The sequence below is a fragment of the Temnothorax nylanderi genome, unplaced genomic scaffold (assembly GCF_030848795.1).
Source record: "Temnothorax nylanderi isolate EJ_2023f unplaced genomic scaffold, tnyl_v1.0 TNYL_tig0194_pilon, whole genome shotgun sequence".
Lineage (NCBI taxonomy): Eukaryota > Metazoa > Arthropoda > Insecta > Hymenoptera > Formicidae > Temnothorax > Temnothorax nylanderi.
In genome coordinates this window covers 108,229-128,149 of record NW_027249256.1, presented here as the reverse complement: position 1 = coordinate 128,149, position 19,921 = coordinate 108,229, and the positions used below count along the sequence as shown (strand labels likewise).

The 19,921-nt window shown below is 37.5% G+C and overlaps 1 protein-coding gene across 5 annotated transcripts; it reads right to left on the bottom strand.

Annotated features, from left to right (window-relative positions):
- Window positions 1-118: 118 nt before the first annotated feature.
- Window positions 119-18,905, bottom strand: LOC139778771 (uncharacterized). 5 transcript variants are annotated; one of them, XM_071716869.1, is made up of 8 exons: window positions 18,597-18,905; window positions 13,306-13,326; window positions 12,515-12,854; window positions 11,834-12,118; window positions 11,154-11,370; window positions 5,957-6,091; window positions 5,816-5,872; window positions 119-3,655 (listed from the first exon to the last, which is right to left on the bottom strand). In XM_071716869.1, the coding sequence occupies exons 1-8, from the start codon at window positions 18,648-18,650 to the stop codon at window positions 3,616-3,618; spliced, it is 1,149 nt and encodes a 382-aa protein (XP_071572970.1). In that variant the 5' UTR covers window positions 18,651-18,905; the 3' UTR covers window positions 119-3,615. The 5 variants fall into 5 exon arrangements, with proteins under 5 accessions (XP_071572970.1, XP_071572965.1, XP_071572969.1 ...); XM_071716864.1 differs by having other exon boundaries at window positions 11,834-12,160; window positions 18,597-18,904; XM_071716868.1 differs by having other exon boundaries at window positions 119-444; window positions 11,834-12,160; window positions 18,597-18,904.
- Window positions 18,906-19,921: the final 1,016 nt, after the last annotated feature.

The following is a 19,921-nucleotide window of genomic DNA, read 5'->3' as shown; positions in this document are numbered from 1 at the left end:
ATACATTTTTTTATTAGGAAGATACAGTAACAGAATACCATGAATTAAGGGACTAATTAATGAGTTTCCATTACACTTGGTATGCTTAAAGATAGGATTAAGGATAAAAGAATCTACATATCGCCAGAAAGTTTTATTATCTTTAAAAAAATAAATTACCTTATCACATTATATGGTGTTATCGATAGTTATCAATTATGGCTAACAACGCAATTTATACATTGCATTAAATGAGTGAGAATGCACATGATTGATAGTAATTCCATACTTCACTTCCTGTATGCTTTCTTACTTCTCATTAGCGGCCAGGCATTATTATCCATCTTCTCTCGTCCCTCGGACGAGCAAACGAGTTCACTGACAGTGAATGCTCCTGGGGATTATTAGTGGTTCCTATTGAGTTCATCTCAATGTCCATCAGTTTGTCCTCATCCCGTTTGTAATCTATTAAAAAAATTATCTTATTATAGGGAACGTATATAAAACATCCCACTGAACTGTGGGCTTGATGAGTAATGAAACTAGCTTATCGTATCTTTATATGAACGCCAGATAAAGTCGATGAAATCAGAGAAATTATTAACAATTAGTGAAGTAGCTGTATGTTACTTCACTCTCTTTGTACGAATTGACTTTTCATGATTCTACTAACTTGCAAAATTGAATTTAAACGCAAAATGTGAAATAAAGAGTACACATATATCTTATACTTGATAAATATTTCGTAAAATGAGAGTGCATTTTTTGGAAGTATAACAAGAGACGTAATGCTTTTCGATGAAACAGTTAATAGGAGCGCTGTACAGGTCGACAATTTGAGAAAATTTTCTGCGACTTTCTTCTATCAACATCAAGATACGAGCTGTTCTGAAGACATAATAGCATGTCGTACAAACGTGGCGCTTAGTCTCATCGCGAGCGGAATTTTAGAATTTAGTCTGCGGAACGAGATTCGGCGGCGATAACGATATTAAAACAAACGATTCGCAAATTGCGGCGGCAAAAGTTAGCAAGAAACCAGCATGCGTTCTTTTCAATTCACGCATCGCATTCGTTTATCCTTGAGCTCTAATTCCATCTCATGAAACACTGATAAACGCAGTTAATTTAACGCCCACTGAGACCCGTGATAGGCTTCGACATATGTTGCGAGTTGCGAGATGCAATATATCAATCTAATTTCATTCTATTAGAAAAATTACTACGACCAATTTGATATTTATACATAGATTAATATAAATATAAAAAGAACACAGACTAATACAATTAATCTCGTATAATGCGCAATTTTTAATTCATTAAATTATATAAAAATATTATTTGTGTGACCATCGGATTTGTCTACAGTAATAAGAAATCTATTCCTTAATCAAGTGAAAGAAAAGAAACGAGTGAGAAACATCTAAGCGGAGGAAATAATGTAGATCCGTTTTAATATTGTTAGAGATCTAGGTGGACAGTCATATTAGTTGCATATTAATGAAAGATGTTTCACGAGTTATGTAGCAAAGATGGAATTAGAATCGATGCACTTCTGTCGCAATGCGCAACACGCTGAGAGATCATCAAGAAGAAAATGCGGCCGCTTTCCTTATACGCGCTTCGACGATTCTTTTCTTTTTTCATTTAACAGTTCTGCGTTTTGTTCGACCGGACATTCTCCATTCGCACTTATGGAACACTGATATAGGTGTGATATGAGTGGTAGAGGACCCCTTTCCCCCCTGAGAGATAGGCGCTCTTGGATTTGTCTCAACAGATAAAGTATAAAGGTTCGCACGCGTTGAACATACCTTTTCCTGGTTAAATTCAAAGCACGCCAGCTTTGAGCGCAAACGCAATTTGTGGCGCATTATCCACATATCGCAGGTTGCTTTATTCGCCGATCGCCGCATCTACGGGTAGCCACGCATAGCGAGAGTAATCGTCGTAATCGGTTTCTTCAATAATCGCAGGTCGACAAGCCGCCCGCCACCACCAGGATAACGCGTTCATCGCACGTTCACAAACCGGCGTTTCAGTACAGGCCTAACTAAGTAAACTGCACCAACTGGAGATTGACTTGGCGTTTTGCATTGTCATCTTTATGTTTTTCCAATTTTCCAACGTGTCTCACAAAATTTTCCACGTTTAGAGATACTATTAGACGGACTCTTACACTCTTATAAAGATCGTTGATACTTTGTACAAAAAGAGATAATAATTCTCGCGTATATCATCGTTTAGTCTATCCTCTAAAAATGATTCAAGATTACAATGCAGAACGTTGACGAATTAAGAATTAACATTAAATAACATAGTTGCACGCACGCTGATTATTACTAATTGGCTTGCTCTGCTCGCTCCTACGAGTGACACAAGTTGATGTATTAGATAGACAACTAATACTACCCGATGTCGATGTGCTGTAACTTGACGGTCTCTTCTACGAAGTAACTGATCAGCGTTACGTAATGTTAAAAAGTAAAGAGAGAGATTATGCTTTAAGACTCACAATAAAAATAATATAAAGAGATGAGACAGAGAGGAATAAAGATAAAATAGCTTGAGAGTAAATTGACAAAATTTTTGCTTATGCGAATTGATACATTAAATAGATGCACTACTCGATGAAGTAACATTCTAATTGTATTGTAGTGACATAGAGAGCTTTCCAGCAAGCGACACAAATCGACACAAGTGTCGTTTTGTCTTTGTTACTCATTGCCAAAAAAGAGATAGAACGACGTTTGTGTCGACTTGTGTCGCTTGCTGGAAAGCTCCCATATGTTGGCAATTGGTAAATAATTAAACTTCATTTTATTACGCACAAAAAGACTGCAAGAGAAGAAGCGATAAATTATATTACATTATTAGAGACTCTTTCGTAAAGATTGCTTTAGGGCATTCACATTTGCACTTTATTCGTTTTATATAAAGGTACATTGTGATAACTGCTATCTATTCTTTGCCTTATAAATGAACATTTGGAAACATTATTCAAGTTCTTATGTGTAAAAAAAAGATTATACAGCGGTATTATTGTAGTATAAGTCACCTTTTATAGAATTAACACTATGGGATACAACAAAATCATCTATACGCTATAACGTGGGCGTTAAGAAAATTAAGTTGAGGAAAATGCTAAACCCACGCTAGATAACATTGTGCTTTTTCTATTCATAGCAAAAGGGAGCACAGGGAAAAAAAATTGAACGTAAACTGCATGAATAATGTAATGCTGAAAATTCTCTTCAAACATACATAGTAAGGCTAACATAGCAAGTTTATAATAAATTGATTAATCGATCAATTTATAAACTGATCCATGGTGTATTAAAAAAAAACTGGGCTTAAATTCAATTAATTATTTATATATCATCTATTGATAATCTTATCCTTACCGTATTTTACGATATAATTAAACGATATTAAGTTCTATTGTAAGTTTTATATAGTTTTCATTATAATATATATATTGTGGACTCAGTGACGGACGCAGAGGGCAATTCCTAGGTAATTGAGTCCGATAAGCGAATGATCGCTGCTAAAAGGCGGTGATCTTTTGTTTACGATTTGTTTTTGTTTTTTTTTTTTCGGTCGCCTTTCGCATGCGCTAGTGCGTTTAGTACACTTTTAGTACCTCGGTGGCATCGCGTCTGCCGGACCTGGGAAGCTAAAAGGTCAGAAAATGAAAAATCGCAGAATTAATTACGTGATCGCCTTGCTGTGCAAGGAGCAAGAGGAAAGTATAAGATGTAACACTGGCGTGCGCGATCACGGGACGCGTTCAGATGCGGGATCGAAATTGTAATTCCGATTACGGTGGAATGGTGTTAAGGAAGCCTTGTGGATGTTTCTCTTTCTTTTATTTGTTTCACGTCGCAGCGCATATAACGCAGATTTTGTCGAAAGGTACAGCTACCAGATCTGGGCATTCTATCGTCGTTATCCGTTATTGAATCTATTCATCTGTGAGTTGCTAAATCTATTTTTTGGATGATGCCAAGAGAGATAAAGAGTCGTAGTTTCATTACTCACAGACGACGAATTTTTACAAAATATACCCACATTGCGATTACTCAACACATTACAGCATATTATGTATAAAGATTTCAGGAACAATCTAATTTGTGTGAACGTGGAAAACATAATTATACATTCGTAAAGCTTAAAACCGTCGATGAGAGCAAAGCTCACGCCCAGTTCTGATTAACTGTCATACATGTAAGAAGCCAGTCGATACGCCGCAATCGTGCATCGTCTCTCCGTGCACTGTCGCAAGTGCATTTGAAAACTGATTCGAACTCGATGAAGAACAGAAGTCTCACGTTGTCGAAAGACCTTTGTCGGATGTTCACGGTTGGGCGCAGTAGCTACGACGCAACGCATTTTTTTTTTCGTTTCTCAGAACGAAGCGTTTATCAAATTGGGAAACCGTCTTAGATCGCGTCTCAGAAAACTCTTAGAGGGAGAGAGTAAATATGAAGGATGTGTATTTGTAGCTTCGCAGGCTACAATTTTGCGATGCGCAGGGGCGCAGTGTATCGCGGCAGTCAGTTTGTGTTCGCGATGAATGTGCGGGAGGTGCGCGAGGTCGAAGACCCCGTCTCCTATGAGATGTGTTTCCAGAAACTTTCGCGGAACACCCTCTGCGCTGCGGAATTGTTCGCAGAAGCCAGCCACGTAATCGGAGATTTTTTTTCTCGTGTTTGCGGGAGAAATTTCCGCCTTTCCGAGCGCATCTCGCCATTACGGAATTGCCGCAGGCTGATCGCATAGTGCATCTTGGATGGATATCGTGCTCGAGAAGCTTCATCGCGGAGTACGTAAAAGAAGAGAGGTGATGTATCACTGTCATGACAACAAGTCCCCAAATCATTGTAAACCGTATGCTACATAATTATGTAACGATAAAAAGATTAAACCTGTAGAAGACTTCGAATTTATCCACGAAAATGTCAGTGTTTCTCAAATAATTTCTCCTTTTCTTTTGCATTTATTTCTTCACAAAAAATACGGTTTCAAACGTAGGAATATCAAAGTCTTATTGTAATTGAAACGAATATAATTTGTAAGATATACATCAAATACTCAATTTGGAAAATTTCGTGTATAAAACATAAGAATTATAAATACATATATAATGCAGTGCGTGCACAGAAAATAAAGAAATGTCAAGTCAACACTTATATACTTGGATATACGCAAGAATATATAATATTGAAATGAGATTATATTGCATTAAACGAAGAAAACTTGCTTGAATGAAGTTATTTATATAGTTAAACGAAGTTTTTTATATAGTTCAATCAAGAAAAAAGTTTAAATAAAAAGTTGAAATTCTTATAAGATTATATATTCTTGCGTATATACAAATATATCAGTGTTGATTTGACACTTCTTTTTTTTCTGTGTTATTAATTACGTGCGGTTGTTAGATCTGCGAGACTTTTAGCCATGGTGATTTCAGCCTCTGTTCTCTTTTACACTCATAAGATAGAAACGTCGGCTCCCTACACGTGTACCAATGGAAGCAACGATTCGTATACGCAAAAACGCCCCCGTATATAGCCGAGTGTCACACCTTATACTTTTACACAAATATTCAACCTGCGTCGAATCCGCATATAGAAATTGCATGTATTACATATAATCGAGGCAAGCACGAGGGAGGCGTATGTAGCGCTAAGGAAGAGTGAAGACGCCAGATTGACAAGCGTACGCAATATGGATTCTCTTCGCTTTTCAAACGTCAACATGTTACTTTTCATAGGTCGCAGTTTTATCAGTGACAAGATTAGTGTACAAAATATATTAATAAAGTACAACTTACCGTCCGCCGCCACGTGGAGGACCATATGCATCTGGTCTGTCATATCCCTCGGCATAACTGCAACACAATGGACAAGATATCGTTAGCCGTATGGGGATAAAAGATTTTTCTTCTAGAGAAACGTTACAATTTGCAACTCACCCTCCAGCAACCGGTGGATATCCACCACTGGGCACAGCACTGCCAGGTCTTCTACTAAACATATCAGCTTGTGGTCCTGGACCAGTGCTGTAACTAGGTGCTCCTGTGCTATAGCTAGGTCCAGTGCTCATCGGCCTGTCAAATGGAGGTATATCATTACCAGGAGGACCATCCCTCCTTTCGTAGCCATAAGACATTGTAGCTCCCTGATTTACCCCCCCAGGCCCACCCCCCTGGCCCATCATATCCCCTGGCCCGCCCGGATAACCCCTGTTGTACACAATTTAACTCTGTTAACTTATTTTCATTCTATCCTGAGCGACAACGTTTTATATTTTTGCTTTATATTACTATATTATTAAAATACAATTATTTCCTTTTTTTATGTTGTTACAAGGGCAGCGACATATATATCATTTAATCATTTCAAAATGTTCTTTGCCTTATGAGTTTGAGAAAGCCTCTCAGGTTAGAATAAAAATCACTCATGAGCTCTGCAAATTTCGTTAAACTGTTGGCAAATATCGATTATAAATGTATTTGTACCCATATTTTTAGTAAACTTAATGTACGGAATAATAAACTTAATAATTAAACTATATCGAAATCAGAAATCTAAATAAATTATCTTTTAATAATAGAACTTAAATTTACATTCTTAAAAATAGGAAAAGTTTAGTTGCGTACACTGAAAATTGCACCATCCAAATTTATACGCAATTATAATTGATTATCCTCCTCTAAAAAGGAGATGTGAAGTTTATTGTTGTCGCTTTTCCGCGATGCCGATTGGTTCTCTTGCTGCGCTTACTTCATTTGCAGCTGTCATTGTATATTTTGACAGTTGTGTGTATCAAGGAATTAATAGTGTACGGGAGACCGGGGCTAAGCCGACACTATTTTTTCAAAGGCAATTTTTAATATTTAATTAAAATTTTTAGGCAAATTCAATGGTACATATTTAAAGAGTGTTTCTTCAGGTACAAAATTGATTCAGGAAGTTTTGCTGTACGTCGCTTTGTTTTGCCGCCAGGAAAGGAAAAGTGACGCGAAGACAAATTTTCGAATTGAAAAATGCCGGGGCAAACTCGACACCCCGCCGGGGCAAACTCAACACTTTGTCTGATCGACACAATTTGATCTGGAACTTATTTTTTACTGTCTGAAAATGAAAATACATTGTTTATTGTGTATTTAAAAAGTACAAAAATTCGGAATAAAGTAGCTAGAACAATCATTTAAAATAATAAGAACAAAAATTGTTGAACTTTCAATTATCTTCATCTAAACTCATGTCTGAAAAACAATTAATACAGGTAAACTCGCGATCGGACGTGCGCATACATTTGTCATGAGCCATACGGCTGCATGACAAGCATCGTTTGTTACTGGGAGCCGACGAAACGGCGTGGTGTTGACTTTGCCCCGGACGTCGTTTTTCACTTTTGTCACTTCAAAAACATGAAAATTTCGAAAATATGCAAAAACGATTATCGGATTCATATAGAGCATCAAATTTCCCATCAAAATCACTTACCGGTAGATTCGCAAGAGTAAAGCTCGATGAAAGAGTAGACATTTTCGAGAGATCAGAAAAATTACTTTTCACTATCAAAAACGCTTATGTCGCGTTAAAAATTACACTATAACTCAGAATGTTACCAAATTCCGTTGATAATACTGGCACATAAAGACGCATTTACAGTAGGAAAGGCAAGTTTCTACGATAGATTTAAATTGGCAAAAAGCCTAGTGTCAAGTTTGCCCCGTTGTCGGCTTAGCCCCGGTCTCCCCTAATATAGTAATAGCATAATGTTAAAGCTAAATAGCGCGCGCGAAGCGTGCGTCTGTAGTGTCTAGTAATTTAAAAAATTGGCTTGGGGACGTTTCAGTGCTGACATTCAAACTTTATACATGATAACAAATAATCTTCAAATAAAAAAAAACCGCGCGCGTGTTGCAATAAAAGAAAGTAAAATAAAATTGTACAGTATTGGGATCTGACATTCGTCGCCATGACATCTGGTGGTCGAAAGTGAAGCACTGCATGGTTACGGATCTCGTGGCATTGTACAGGCTTGACGTGCGGTCGTACTGGCTTTGCGTTACTGGTTTTGTATTTTTATTAATATGGAATTTTCTCCGCGTTGTAAATCTACGAGCAGAATTAAGTGTTCAGTTCGCGGTTGTAAAAGTAAGGTTGATCGTAATTTAAATGTTGCGATTTTATTTCTCGAAAATTTAATTTGGCAGTTGGATTTTTGATATTTTTTATTTTATTTCACATAATGAGTAATAGCAAGTAGTTTATTAAAATGTTAAACACATATATCATCTTATATCAACTTTTAAAATAAACTTTATCACATTATAACATGTTAACATTAATATAAATATATACTCATTCTTTTAACTTTTTCTATATCTTATAATCCTATATCTAATGACTTCCTATATGTAATGTCTTTCTATATCTTATAACTTTTAACCCTTTTTTATTTCTGAAAACTTTTGTATATAATCCTTTATATAATCTTGTAATCATTTCTATATTTTATAACTTTTAACTCTTTTATAATCCTATGACTCAATGTTTTCACTAGCATCTTTTATTGAACTTTCAGTTCTTAAACAGATTTCATGCAACATAATGCCATAGTATACTTTTTTTAATTCTTTTAACATTGTGTAAGTGTTTTTCTTTCAAATAAATTTTTTTTAGGGGGGGGAAAGTTTAATGAAAGATAAAGAAAATATTTATTTGAAAGAAAAACATCGATATTATGGACAGGTGCAATTAAGAATGGCAGTGCTCAATTTAAAGTCAACTTCGTTTGTGATATATTCTACTTTTGATAAAAATTTATTTATTCTAAGGGTGAATCAAAATGAAATATTTCTTACCACAATGTTAAAAGAATTAAAAAAAGTATACTATGGCATTATGTTGCATGAAATCTGTTTAAGAACTGAAAGTTCAATAAAAGATGCTAGTGAAAACATTGAGTCATAGGATTATAAAAGAGTTAAAAGTTATAAAATATAGAAATGATTACAAGATTATATAAAGGATTATATACAAAAGTTTTCAGAAATAAAAAAGGGTTAAAAGTTATAAGATATAGAAAGACATTACATATAGGAAGTCATTAGATATAGGATTATAAGATATAGAAAAAGTTAAAAGAATGAGTATATATTTATATTAATGTTAACATGTTATAATGTGATAAAGTTTATTTTAAAAGTTGATATAAGATGATATGTGTGTTTAACATTTTAATAAACTACTTGCTATTACTCATTATGTGAAATAAAATAAAAAATATCAAAAATCCAACTGCCAAATTAAATTTTCGAGAAATAAAATCGCAACATTTAAATTACGATCAACCTTACTTTTACAACCGCGAACTGAACACTTAATTCTGCTCGTAGATTTACAACGCGGAGAAAATTCCATATTAATAAAAATACAAAGCCAGTAACGCAAAACCAGTACGACCGCACGTCAAGCCTGTACAATGCCACGAGATCCGTAACCATGTAGTGCTTTCGACCACCAGATGTCATGGCGACGAATGTCAGATCCCAATAATGTAGATGATTGCTAACATTGCTGTTTTCAACAATAGTGCTGTGCGATTAAATTCTTTAAAATTATTTTCAAAAATTAATATATAATTCTAGCGCAAATTTTTAAAATATGCATCTCTCAATAACAGGAGGTGCCAGTAAATTATTAAAATAATCTACATTTCACTGCACTTGAATTAGTTCTAAAATTAATTAAATCTAAGTTTTATTAATAAAATATCGTGTAACAACATTCATTGTAATATATGTAAAAAATGTTTTTTACAAAAAAAATCACTATTATATTAACTATCACTATTATATATTATACTAGCTGGTTACCCGGGGCTTCGCCCGGGCGTCTTTTTTTTTAAACGACTTTATTTGTGTTATTACATTTGTGTTCTAGCTAATCTTCTTATCCACCAATATATGATTCAAACACATATTTTCAATAACTTTCCACATCATCCATGAGGTATATATTATCAAGGATAAAGCTCTCGATAACAATAAATAAACTAACAAAGGCAAATGAGAGCCCGTTCGCACGATGGTTGAGCGACAGTAACAAACCAAATGTAATTGTAATTTTGGTTTGTTACTGTCGCCCGACCATCGTGCGAACGGGCTCTCATTTGCCTTTGTTAGTTTATGTACTATATATTATTAATGCGTTTTTTTTAGTGGTATCCCCAGTATTTTAAATTCTTTAAAAGAGTCGTACTTAGTGACTTTTCCTGTTCAGATTTTCCTAATCAACCAAATCTTAAAGAATTATATATGAAATAGAGATAGAAAAGACTGAAGAATATAATAGAATTATAAATAGCCCGATATCTCAAAATTGGCGGAAGTTAGAGCAACCACGGACATTTATCAAAAAATTCAAAAATTTATAAAGAAAGTACTCTTTTACCGATCCTCGCCAAATTCAATAACAACCTTCCTTAAATGATACTCTATCCATCAAATAACTTATACATTTTTTAGGCAGAAATCGGTACCCCCTTCAACGATCCTCGCCAAATTCAAAACAACCTTCCTTTAATGATACTCCATCCATAAAAAAAAATTTAGCTCGATATCTCAAAATTTGCAGAAATTAGAGCAATCACGTAGATTGTTTTAGACAGAAATCGGTAACCCCTTTATTATTAGCAATTTTTTGAATTCTATTATATTACTCAGTTTTTTCTACCCTTATTTCATATATAATACTTTAAGATTTGGTTAATTAGTTTTTAAGTTAATAACCGTTCAAACCTACACCATCCGTAAGAATTTGATATACTAGTATAGATTAAATTTTCAAAATTATATATCAAGGATATAATTGAATGTCGTATATGAATTTTACAATTAAAAGCTGACTAATGTTGTTCAAGTTGCCCTCTCAAACCAAAGTGGTATAAGCGTATGTAACTCAAGTATTTCTGAAATTAGTTCTTACTATAAGTAAAAGAATGGCCCTCAGAATGGCTTGTACCTAGCATTCACTGCTTTTATGGACTTTGGTTTAAGAGATAACTCAGTGGAAAATTAAAAATGTGCACAATAGAATCGAAAATTGCGATTTCATAGGTTTGAAAAAGGAGCAAAATTATAGCCGTTACGTTACCAGTGGCTCTCATCATATCCCACATCAGTGTACCCAGTTCCATATCCAGTTGTAGCAACGGCGCCACCACCGTTTCTCATTGGTCCAGTCGCACTTCGATCATAATCGTTTCTCGCTGTATAATCAACCGTGCGACTGGCACCAAAATTATCAGTACGACCGTAATCAACTGGGCCAGGTGCGCCACGATTGAAATCACCGGCCATGCCGCCGCCAACTACTGTAAATAACATAAGTACTAAGATTCTGGATTACATCGGCATCTCGCGTTTGTTTCACTTAGAAAGTTTGTGCGTCCCTTTTATCTCGCAGAGGTCTTATCATCAAGAACTGAAAGATCAATGAACGGCTAAATACGCGTGTTAAACGAGAAATACTGACTGAAGAACTAACCAGATGGGAAAACATAAAAGTACAACTGAATATTTTAACTCGTATCTAATTCTTTAAAGTGATGTAAGCGCAGGTTCAGACGAACTAAAAGCGATTTTTTATCATCGAAAGTAAGATTATCCCCGTTTATTATTTGTAAATGTCACGCGTAATGAGTTAAGGAAATGCTCTTCTTCTTCAGTTTACGTGACTACTCCACATCTATCGACACGCAGATGGTGGGTCTACAAGTGCGGTTGCAGAGGGACATAATCACATACTTTTAAAGCTGCGCAAACACCACTCACCACCATGATTACCATAGTCTGTTCTAGCGCCGAAGTCAGCGCGGCCATAGTCAGCCGTTCGTCCGTAGTCCGCCGCACCGGTCGGCCCGTATCCTCCCACGGCACCGGCAGCCGGTCCGTATCCACCGCCCATCCCTGGCGCCGTCGAGGTGTAACCCATCGTCGCGCCACCCACGTTCTGACCGTAAGTCCCACGATCGGCGTAGCCCGCACCGAAGTCCGCCCCACGGCCGCTAAAGTCGCCAGCCCCGCGATTGTAATCGGTGTACCCGGTTGCGACGCCACCTGCAGCAGATCCATCGTAACCAACGAGTTGGATCGGAAGAACTGCAAAGCACGCCGAGATATGAAATTGATTTTTTAGTGTACACTGTCAAAGTTTACGTCATTATTTCATTCCAACATACTATTTTCTCAAATGGCTACGTTGTATCGTTGCGCAGAGGTTGCTAAATGGTTTTTAATTAAGCGAGACGAATCCCCTACTTTTTACGCTCATCGGTGCGGGATAGGAGAAATGAAAAAAAGATATGAAATACCAACGAAAAAGGAAATATTATAGTAACGCTATCATGAATGTGACATAAACGCATGTACGAGGCGATGTAGATACTTGAGGAAAATTAAATGAGAAAATAGTCTTGTCGGAATTTACAATACTAAGGTGTAAATTATACCAACCTCTTCTATCATTGTATGGTCCAGGACGAGCGTCTCTACCACCGTCTCGTCCCCCCCTACCACCTCTCATTGGTCCACCTCTTCGGTCATCTCGGCGTCCTCCTCCGCCTCCGCGTGACTTTCCGGTTGACTGTTCCACGTTGATCGTCGCTCCCTTGAAGTTAGAATTGTGGAGTGCCTTGATCGCCGCTGCCGCGTCTTCCTCCCGTGCCATGTGGACGAAACCATATCGATTCATCACGTCGCACTCAGTCACCTCACCGAAGCGCAAGAACAATTGCCGCAACTCATCGTTGCGACAATTTTCTGGCAACCGGCCGACAAATATTTTCGTTTTCCTCTGCGAAACACGAAAAAATAATGCGCGATGCGCATTACTATTAAGCCCAGCATCAATCGTCGAGAATCGTAAACGCTAATATATTGTTATAAGTAAAACAAGATTATGAGATAAAAAGACTGCGATTTAAAATATGAGACTTGTGTATCTCAGAAGCCGATCATACGTCCTTCATAGAAAGTATGGTGTCTGTTCGAGATTTGTTATCGCTCAGTCGTGTTGAAACGCAATTTTACAGAATGTACAAAGCTACAATAATGTAAAATACACTGAGCATATCATTAATACGTACGGCCAGTGAACCAGTTAAATTGTTACATAGCAAAATAAGGATTTGAATTCTCTAATCTTTTACTCCTCAACGAGATATTTATTTAATATCTTTTGTCGTGTACAGAAAGAAAGTAATCAGTCAACTACAAAGAATATATAATTGTTTATATGATCTTACCGGCTGATTAGATGACACCATCTGAAACAATTGTTCACCAGGTTAATGTACAAATACATATTATGGTTAACACAAGTACATAAAATAATTTTTACATTTTCATTTCTATAATTTCTTTTACACCAAGTAATTCTCTCATGAATGCAATTATAATTTGCCACGAGTAATAAAAGAATTACACGAGTTAATAATTTTAACATAAAAAGAATGACCCCAAAAACACACGTTTTTAGCTTATTTTGGTGGTCCTCGAAATTCGAATCAAATTGTATGCCAAACAATGCTATATGATGGGACATTAATCTCAAAAAAATTTAAAGTTGAGCATAGGGCTAGTTTTGGAGATACGGGGAGTCAAAGTGACCAAATTCCCAATATTGTCCAAGTACAATAGACACAAAAAGGAAATTAAAACTTCTTTGATAATAGTGGTATTTTGAATAGAATTAGTCCGAATTAATTCTCTGATTACCGTACTAAAAATCTATCCCTTCCACCCCGTTGCTTAATTTTTTAAAGAGGTAAAACTCCAAAAGATGTTTTTGCTGAATTTCTGGAAAACGGATAAAGATACGAAAAAATGTTTTGAATGGAAGTTGTTTGTCTAAAAATTCTGCACAAAAAAGTTCTCTTTTATTTTTTTTCGTAGGACTCACTCTTTGGCCGGAAACCGCGCCTGAAGAAAGATAATTTTTGAAAATAAAGCCCCTTGCACAATGCCAGGCAACAGGCAATAGGAATAGAAATCAGAAATCATGTATAAATGCAGAATAAACAGTGACACAGGCAATAGACACAGAGTTTTCGTCACGTTGGAAATTCTGTGCCTATTGCCTGTTGCTAACCAATCATAGCATTCAAATTTTTTAGGTTGTAATTAACTATTTTTTTGTTATTTCCCGTTCCTATAGCCTGTTGCCTGGTGTAAGGGGCTTAAAGGGAATCCTCTTAAGGGGATCCTGGAGTGACAGCGACAAGGCATAATCGGTCTAAGCAATATCTTTGAATTGGCTGAACAGAATGGAAAATCCTTTTACACGATTAAAGTACGCACAAAAATGTAGAGGGCTGTACATGATTTTTTCTGATAAACTAAAAAAAAATTTTATTTTTATAAATATTGTCTTCACCTGACGACAATATTTGCTTTATACAAAAATTCTGCAGTTTTTCTATAGAAAATAGTGATGCAGCCCTCTACAAAAAACTGTCAGGAATAATATCGTGCAATTAGAAGTAAGATTTGAAGCCTAAAAAAAAAGATATTACTTAGACCAGTGGAAGATGCAAGGTTAGGTGCTATCCTTGTCTATATCCTTGTCTATACAAGGACAGATATAGTCGGTGAGCACTTCTTTATCGACGCTGATCGAGTTCGCCTGCGGCTCCAGCATCCCCTTAAGAGTCTTAAGAAACTATCATCATAAAAAATAAGTGTTGATATTTTAAGATATAACTGTAGAAAGATTTTACTTATCTTAAGTATTGCGAACTGTGATATTTACACCACATGTATTTAAGATATTTAAAGTGTTAATCTTATAAGGAGCTAGAAATTGACAGTTCGAAATTGTTAAATCTACAATTATATCTAAAAATATCGATACTTATTTTTGTGATGATAGTTCCTTAAGAGGATTCTCTTTATTTTCAAAAATTATCTTTTTTCAGGAGCGGTTTTCGGCCAAAGGATGATGGCCCTCGCACACTGGACGCGATGAGCGATATCCAATGAGAGCTCTGCTTTTCCAATGACATCCGGAAAAAGCAGAGCTCTCATTGGCTATCGCTCATCGCTCATCGCGTCCAGTGTGCCATGAGTCTTAAGGTCGATTCAGACACAGCCGTGCCGTACCCGTACCGTATCACGGACAGAAACATTAGACAAGGATTCCTATTGTCTCCATCCTTGTCTAATGTGTCTCCAGCCTTGTCTAATGTTAACGATACGGATACGGTACGGGTACGGCACGGCTGTGTCTGAATCGACCCTTATGGGGACAAAAAAAGAGAGAAAGAAAGAAAGAAAGAGAGAGAGAGAGAGAGAGAGAGAGAGAGAGAGAGAGAGAGAAGGAGGGAGAGGAGGGGGAGAGAGAAGGAGGGAGAGGAGGGGGAGAAAGAAGAGGTGGAGAGAGAGGAGGGAGAGGGAGAGGGAGAGGGAGAGGGAGAGGGAGGGGGAGGAGGGAGAGGGAGAGGGAGAGGGAGAGGGAGAGGGAGAGGGGAGAGAGGAGGGAGGGGAGAGAGAGAGAGGGAGAGGAGAGGGAGAGGGAGAGGAGAGGGAGAGGAGAGGGAGAGGAGAGAGGGAGAGAGAGGGAGAGGAGAGGAGAGAGAGAGAGAGAGAGAGAGAGAGAGAGAGAGAGAGAGAGAGAGAGAGAGAGAGAGAGAGAGAGAGAGAGAGAGAGAGAGAGAGAGAGAGAGAGAGGAGAGAGAGAGAGAGAGAGAGAGAGAGAGAGAGAGAGAGAGAGAAAACTTTTTTGTGCAGAATTCCTAGACAAACAACTTCCATTCGAAACATTTTTCCGTACATATCTCTATCCGTTTTCCAGAAATTCAGCAAAAACTTCTTTTGGGGACAGTTTTACCTCTTTAAAATGTGTGTTTTTGGGGTCACTCTTTGTATCCTGCTTTATTTTTAATTTTTCTATTTATTTACATATAAATAGACTAAATATGACTATAATAAAAAAAATTACTTAACTTTAGTTCAAAAAATATAGATTATACATAATAATAAAAAATGCACATTAAAGATAACAAACTGAATTATTTTCTAAGAGTTCTTTGCATCTGCATTCTCCTCGCATTTATTGACGTACTTTTACAGTATGTTTCAGCAAACTTTTAACAAATACTGTAAAAGTACGCTAAGATTATTAAAATTCTATTCCAAGTATTTTCATAACTTTCATTAATTTTACTGATGCGACCCACTAATTTGCAATTAAATTAAATTATAATTTATACTTTTTTATGAAGAATCGTATTCTACATAACTTTTGAAAGTTTGAAGACTATTAATCAAAAATTGCCCTTGCGCTGGGACAGAACTAGACGAATATACGAACATCGTGATGCTCCCTGCGTTCGCCGCGGTGGAGCTTTCATAGCGTCAGCTAAACGTTTAAACACCCCGCAGACTGGCTGATTGTGTTTCTCTTAAATTTTATATAGTAGACTATTATTTAAAAAAAAGTTCAGCTTTGCGGATATAGGCTGTACATGAAGAATAGTCCTTGAAATAGTATTGCGCGGTATGGTGCGTGCGATTCGCCGCGCTTGCCGCGCTGCATCTTTGAACGCGTTAGTTAGACGTTTGAACACTCTGACGACTGGCCGACTGCGTTTTTCTTACATTTTATGCATTAAACTATCATGTAAAATAAATTTCAGCTTTACTGATATAAGTCAACTGATTACATTTTTTTAACACGTTTACATGCGTAGCTGACGCATACCGCACACGAGATAAGGTGGCTGACTGCATTTTTCTTACGTTTTATGCAGTAAACTAATATTTCAAAAAGTTTCAGCTTTGCTGATATAAGTCAAGTATACCATTATTTTTTACATATTTCAGACTTTATTGTCGGGTCCTGTACACGTGGTGCGACAGCTGACGGCCATTTTGCTATATTTTAGCACAAATACTATAAAAGAAAAGATAAACTAGTCATGCTGAAATTGGACAGAAATTAGTGTCGCTGCCTCCCGGACTATAATTGAAAAGTGTTATTTCTACGTTGCGCTTGTCAAAAGAGAGTTGGCAAGCTTTTAACTTTTTTGGCGACAGTAACTGGCAATCGGCAATCAGAAATAACACTTTTCAACTAGCAGTTGCCATCGTTTGCGACGTATTGTAGAACCGGCCTAAGTGTATCATGAAAACTAGAGCTATGATTCAATTTTTATTGACATATCATTATTAGAACCACAAAATTAAAAAAATTAACTATTTTAACGCAGGATATATCTTCATCATTGATCAGTGTTATATGAGAATCTATTCCGTTACTTAAGATAATTATTACTTATTATGACCATAGATAACAATTATCTTATTAATTATGAGAACGCTTCTTACGATTTACTACAATGGTAGTGTATCATTTAAGCGTAAAGAACAGGCATTATTGAAATATAAGAAGTCTGCTTTAGTATAGCTGCACTATGTTGTACTTTTCGTACTAAAAATAAATATAATCAGAGAAATATTAGAGAGAGGAAGAAGAGAACACATCAAACGCACAAATTAACGTACTATTCGTTTTCCCTCTTTTTTTCTCTTTTTCTCTCTTTTTCTAACATCTAGTTATATCTTAAACGCGGGATATGACTTAAGTGCAGCTACAAAAAAACCAATTTACAATAAAGGAATGCAAGAAAGGAAGCAAATTGCAAGGAATGTGAAGGGATTCATCTTTCCAACAATTCAATCCTGAAGATCTCATCAAAATGACATGTATGCCCTGGGTTCCGTAAAGCGTATATGCGCGCATTTATCTATAGCATACGTAACGTTTGCTATAGCAAATGCGCGCATATGCGCTTTCGGAATCCAGGGATGGCAACCACTTTTTATTTACAGAAGACTAGTGATCGACCAAGATCCTCGAGACGTGAATTTGCGCAAAATCAGAACACATGCATCTCCGACATTTCGATAAGCGCCTAAATTTACAGGCTTGTTCCTGTCAGTTAACCTTTGCAAAAATACTTTTCATCCTTTCTCTTTCCGACTTCCAAATGTACATACGTACATACATACATATAGTTTCATGTTCAGCGAAAAGGCAGTGCGTCATTGGACGCGACGCGTGCAGGATACAGATGATCCCGCCTAAAAAAACGTGGCTGGCCTTTTTTCTTTCCTCTTCTGTCAGTTCGATCCCTTGAATCTCGGTCGTCGAGTCAAATCTATTTTTTCTTTCTTTCGCGCTATTTGCGCATGACTGTGACGTTTCAATGAGATATCAAGAACGAATAGAAGGAAAGAAAATGAAAAGGCCGCGTATCACGACGCGGTGAGGAGACAGAGGGAGAGGCAGGTTGATGAAATGGCGGTCGAAGTCGAGTCCACTCTGAAGAAAGTACTGCCAACCGTCGCCTATCACGAGAAGTTAGCGATCCCGATCGCTCGCGTCACCCGTGACGCCGATCGTTCAACTTATTGATCCCATGGGCTTCCACGGTCCCGAAGGGTATGTGGGGGTACGCGGGTAACGCCACGCGATCACGTCGGTCGCCCCGTAGAAAGAGAGAAGGGAATAATAGAATCCAGAGAATGATATTACCGTTCCAGCCGCCGACGTCTCCGTGGTAGCGTGGTAACCAACAGACGTATCCATCGATAATCGGGGAGCGGAGAGCGGGGAAAAACGTAGAAACGAAGAAACTGAAATCGACGGTTAAACCGATGTACGTATATCCCTCGAATACGCGATCACTCGAGCTCACTAAATCCGTACCACGGTACTCCGTAATTCACCGTTTACGTTAAAAACTACTGCCCGTACGTACGCACATACACGAGTCACGACGCGGCTGCTCTGCGTATTGCTGCGTATGCTTATACCTCTCGCGTTCGTTATGCGGAACAGTGTTACCAATCGTGCGATGACTACAAAATGCATAGCTTAGCATAAACGTAGCATAAAGCCTTGTGTACACGATACTAGAAATTGGTCCGAGTTTCGGCTTAAGCCAATGAAACTGCTGCTTTTCTGTAAGAGCTGCAAGTTAATTGGCTTAAACCGAAACTCTGATCGATTTCTAGTATCGTGTACACAAGGCTTAAGGCCGCTAAACCAATGAGTATCCAGCATAAAGTCGCCATATTAATTTACATAAGATGCTCATTGGTCCAGGAGCCCTATTCTTGAAAAATATCGCATACGATATGTCATGAATATCACACTCTGCAACCAATAGCACACTTGCAAAGTGTGATTTTCTAGTGACATTCCTAAAATATCGTATGCGATATTTGTCGAGAATAGGGCCCCTGCGGTCTTATGCTATGCTATGCTAGCCTATTCGCTCTGGCTCACAGGACGCAGCAATGCGGAAACGCGGCACCGCGGTAACCAATCACCGTCTTGCCTTTCCGTTCTACTTCCGAAAGTAGTACGGAAAGGCAGATGGTGATTGGTTACCGCGGTGCCGCGTTATGGCTTCTGCACACAGGACGCGGAAACGCTTGCCGCGCGGCAAGAAGCGACGCGGTAGCCAATAAACTTTTGGTTCTTACGGAAAAGCAACACGTTGATTGGCTACCGCGTTGCTTCTTGCCGCGCGGCAAGCGTTTCCGCGTCCTGTGTGCAGAAGCCATTAAGCCCGCGGTCTACATAGACCGCAGTTCGCAAAACGTAAGGGCCTGAGCAGAATAGCTGACTTATAATTTTAAGACAGTGTTTTATGCTTTAGATCTTTGTTTTTAGCAACGCACAATACTGTCTTATGTCTCAAGTCTTACAATGTTGACACTTTGTACACTCGTTTAAGACTTGAGACACAAGACAGTATTGTGCGTTGCTAAAAACAAAGATTTAAAGCATAAAACACTGTCTTGAAATTATAAGTCAGCTATTCTGCTCAGGCCCTAAGACACACGCACAGT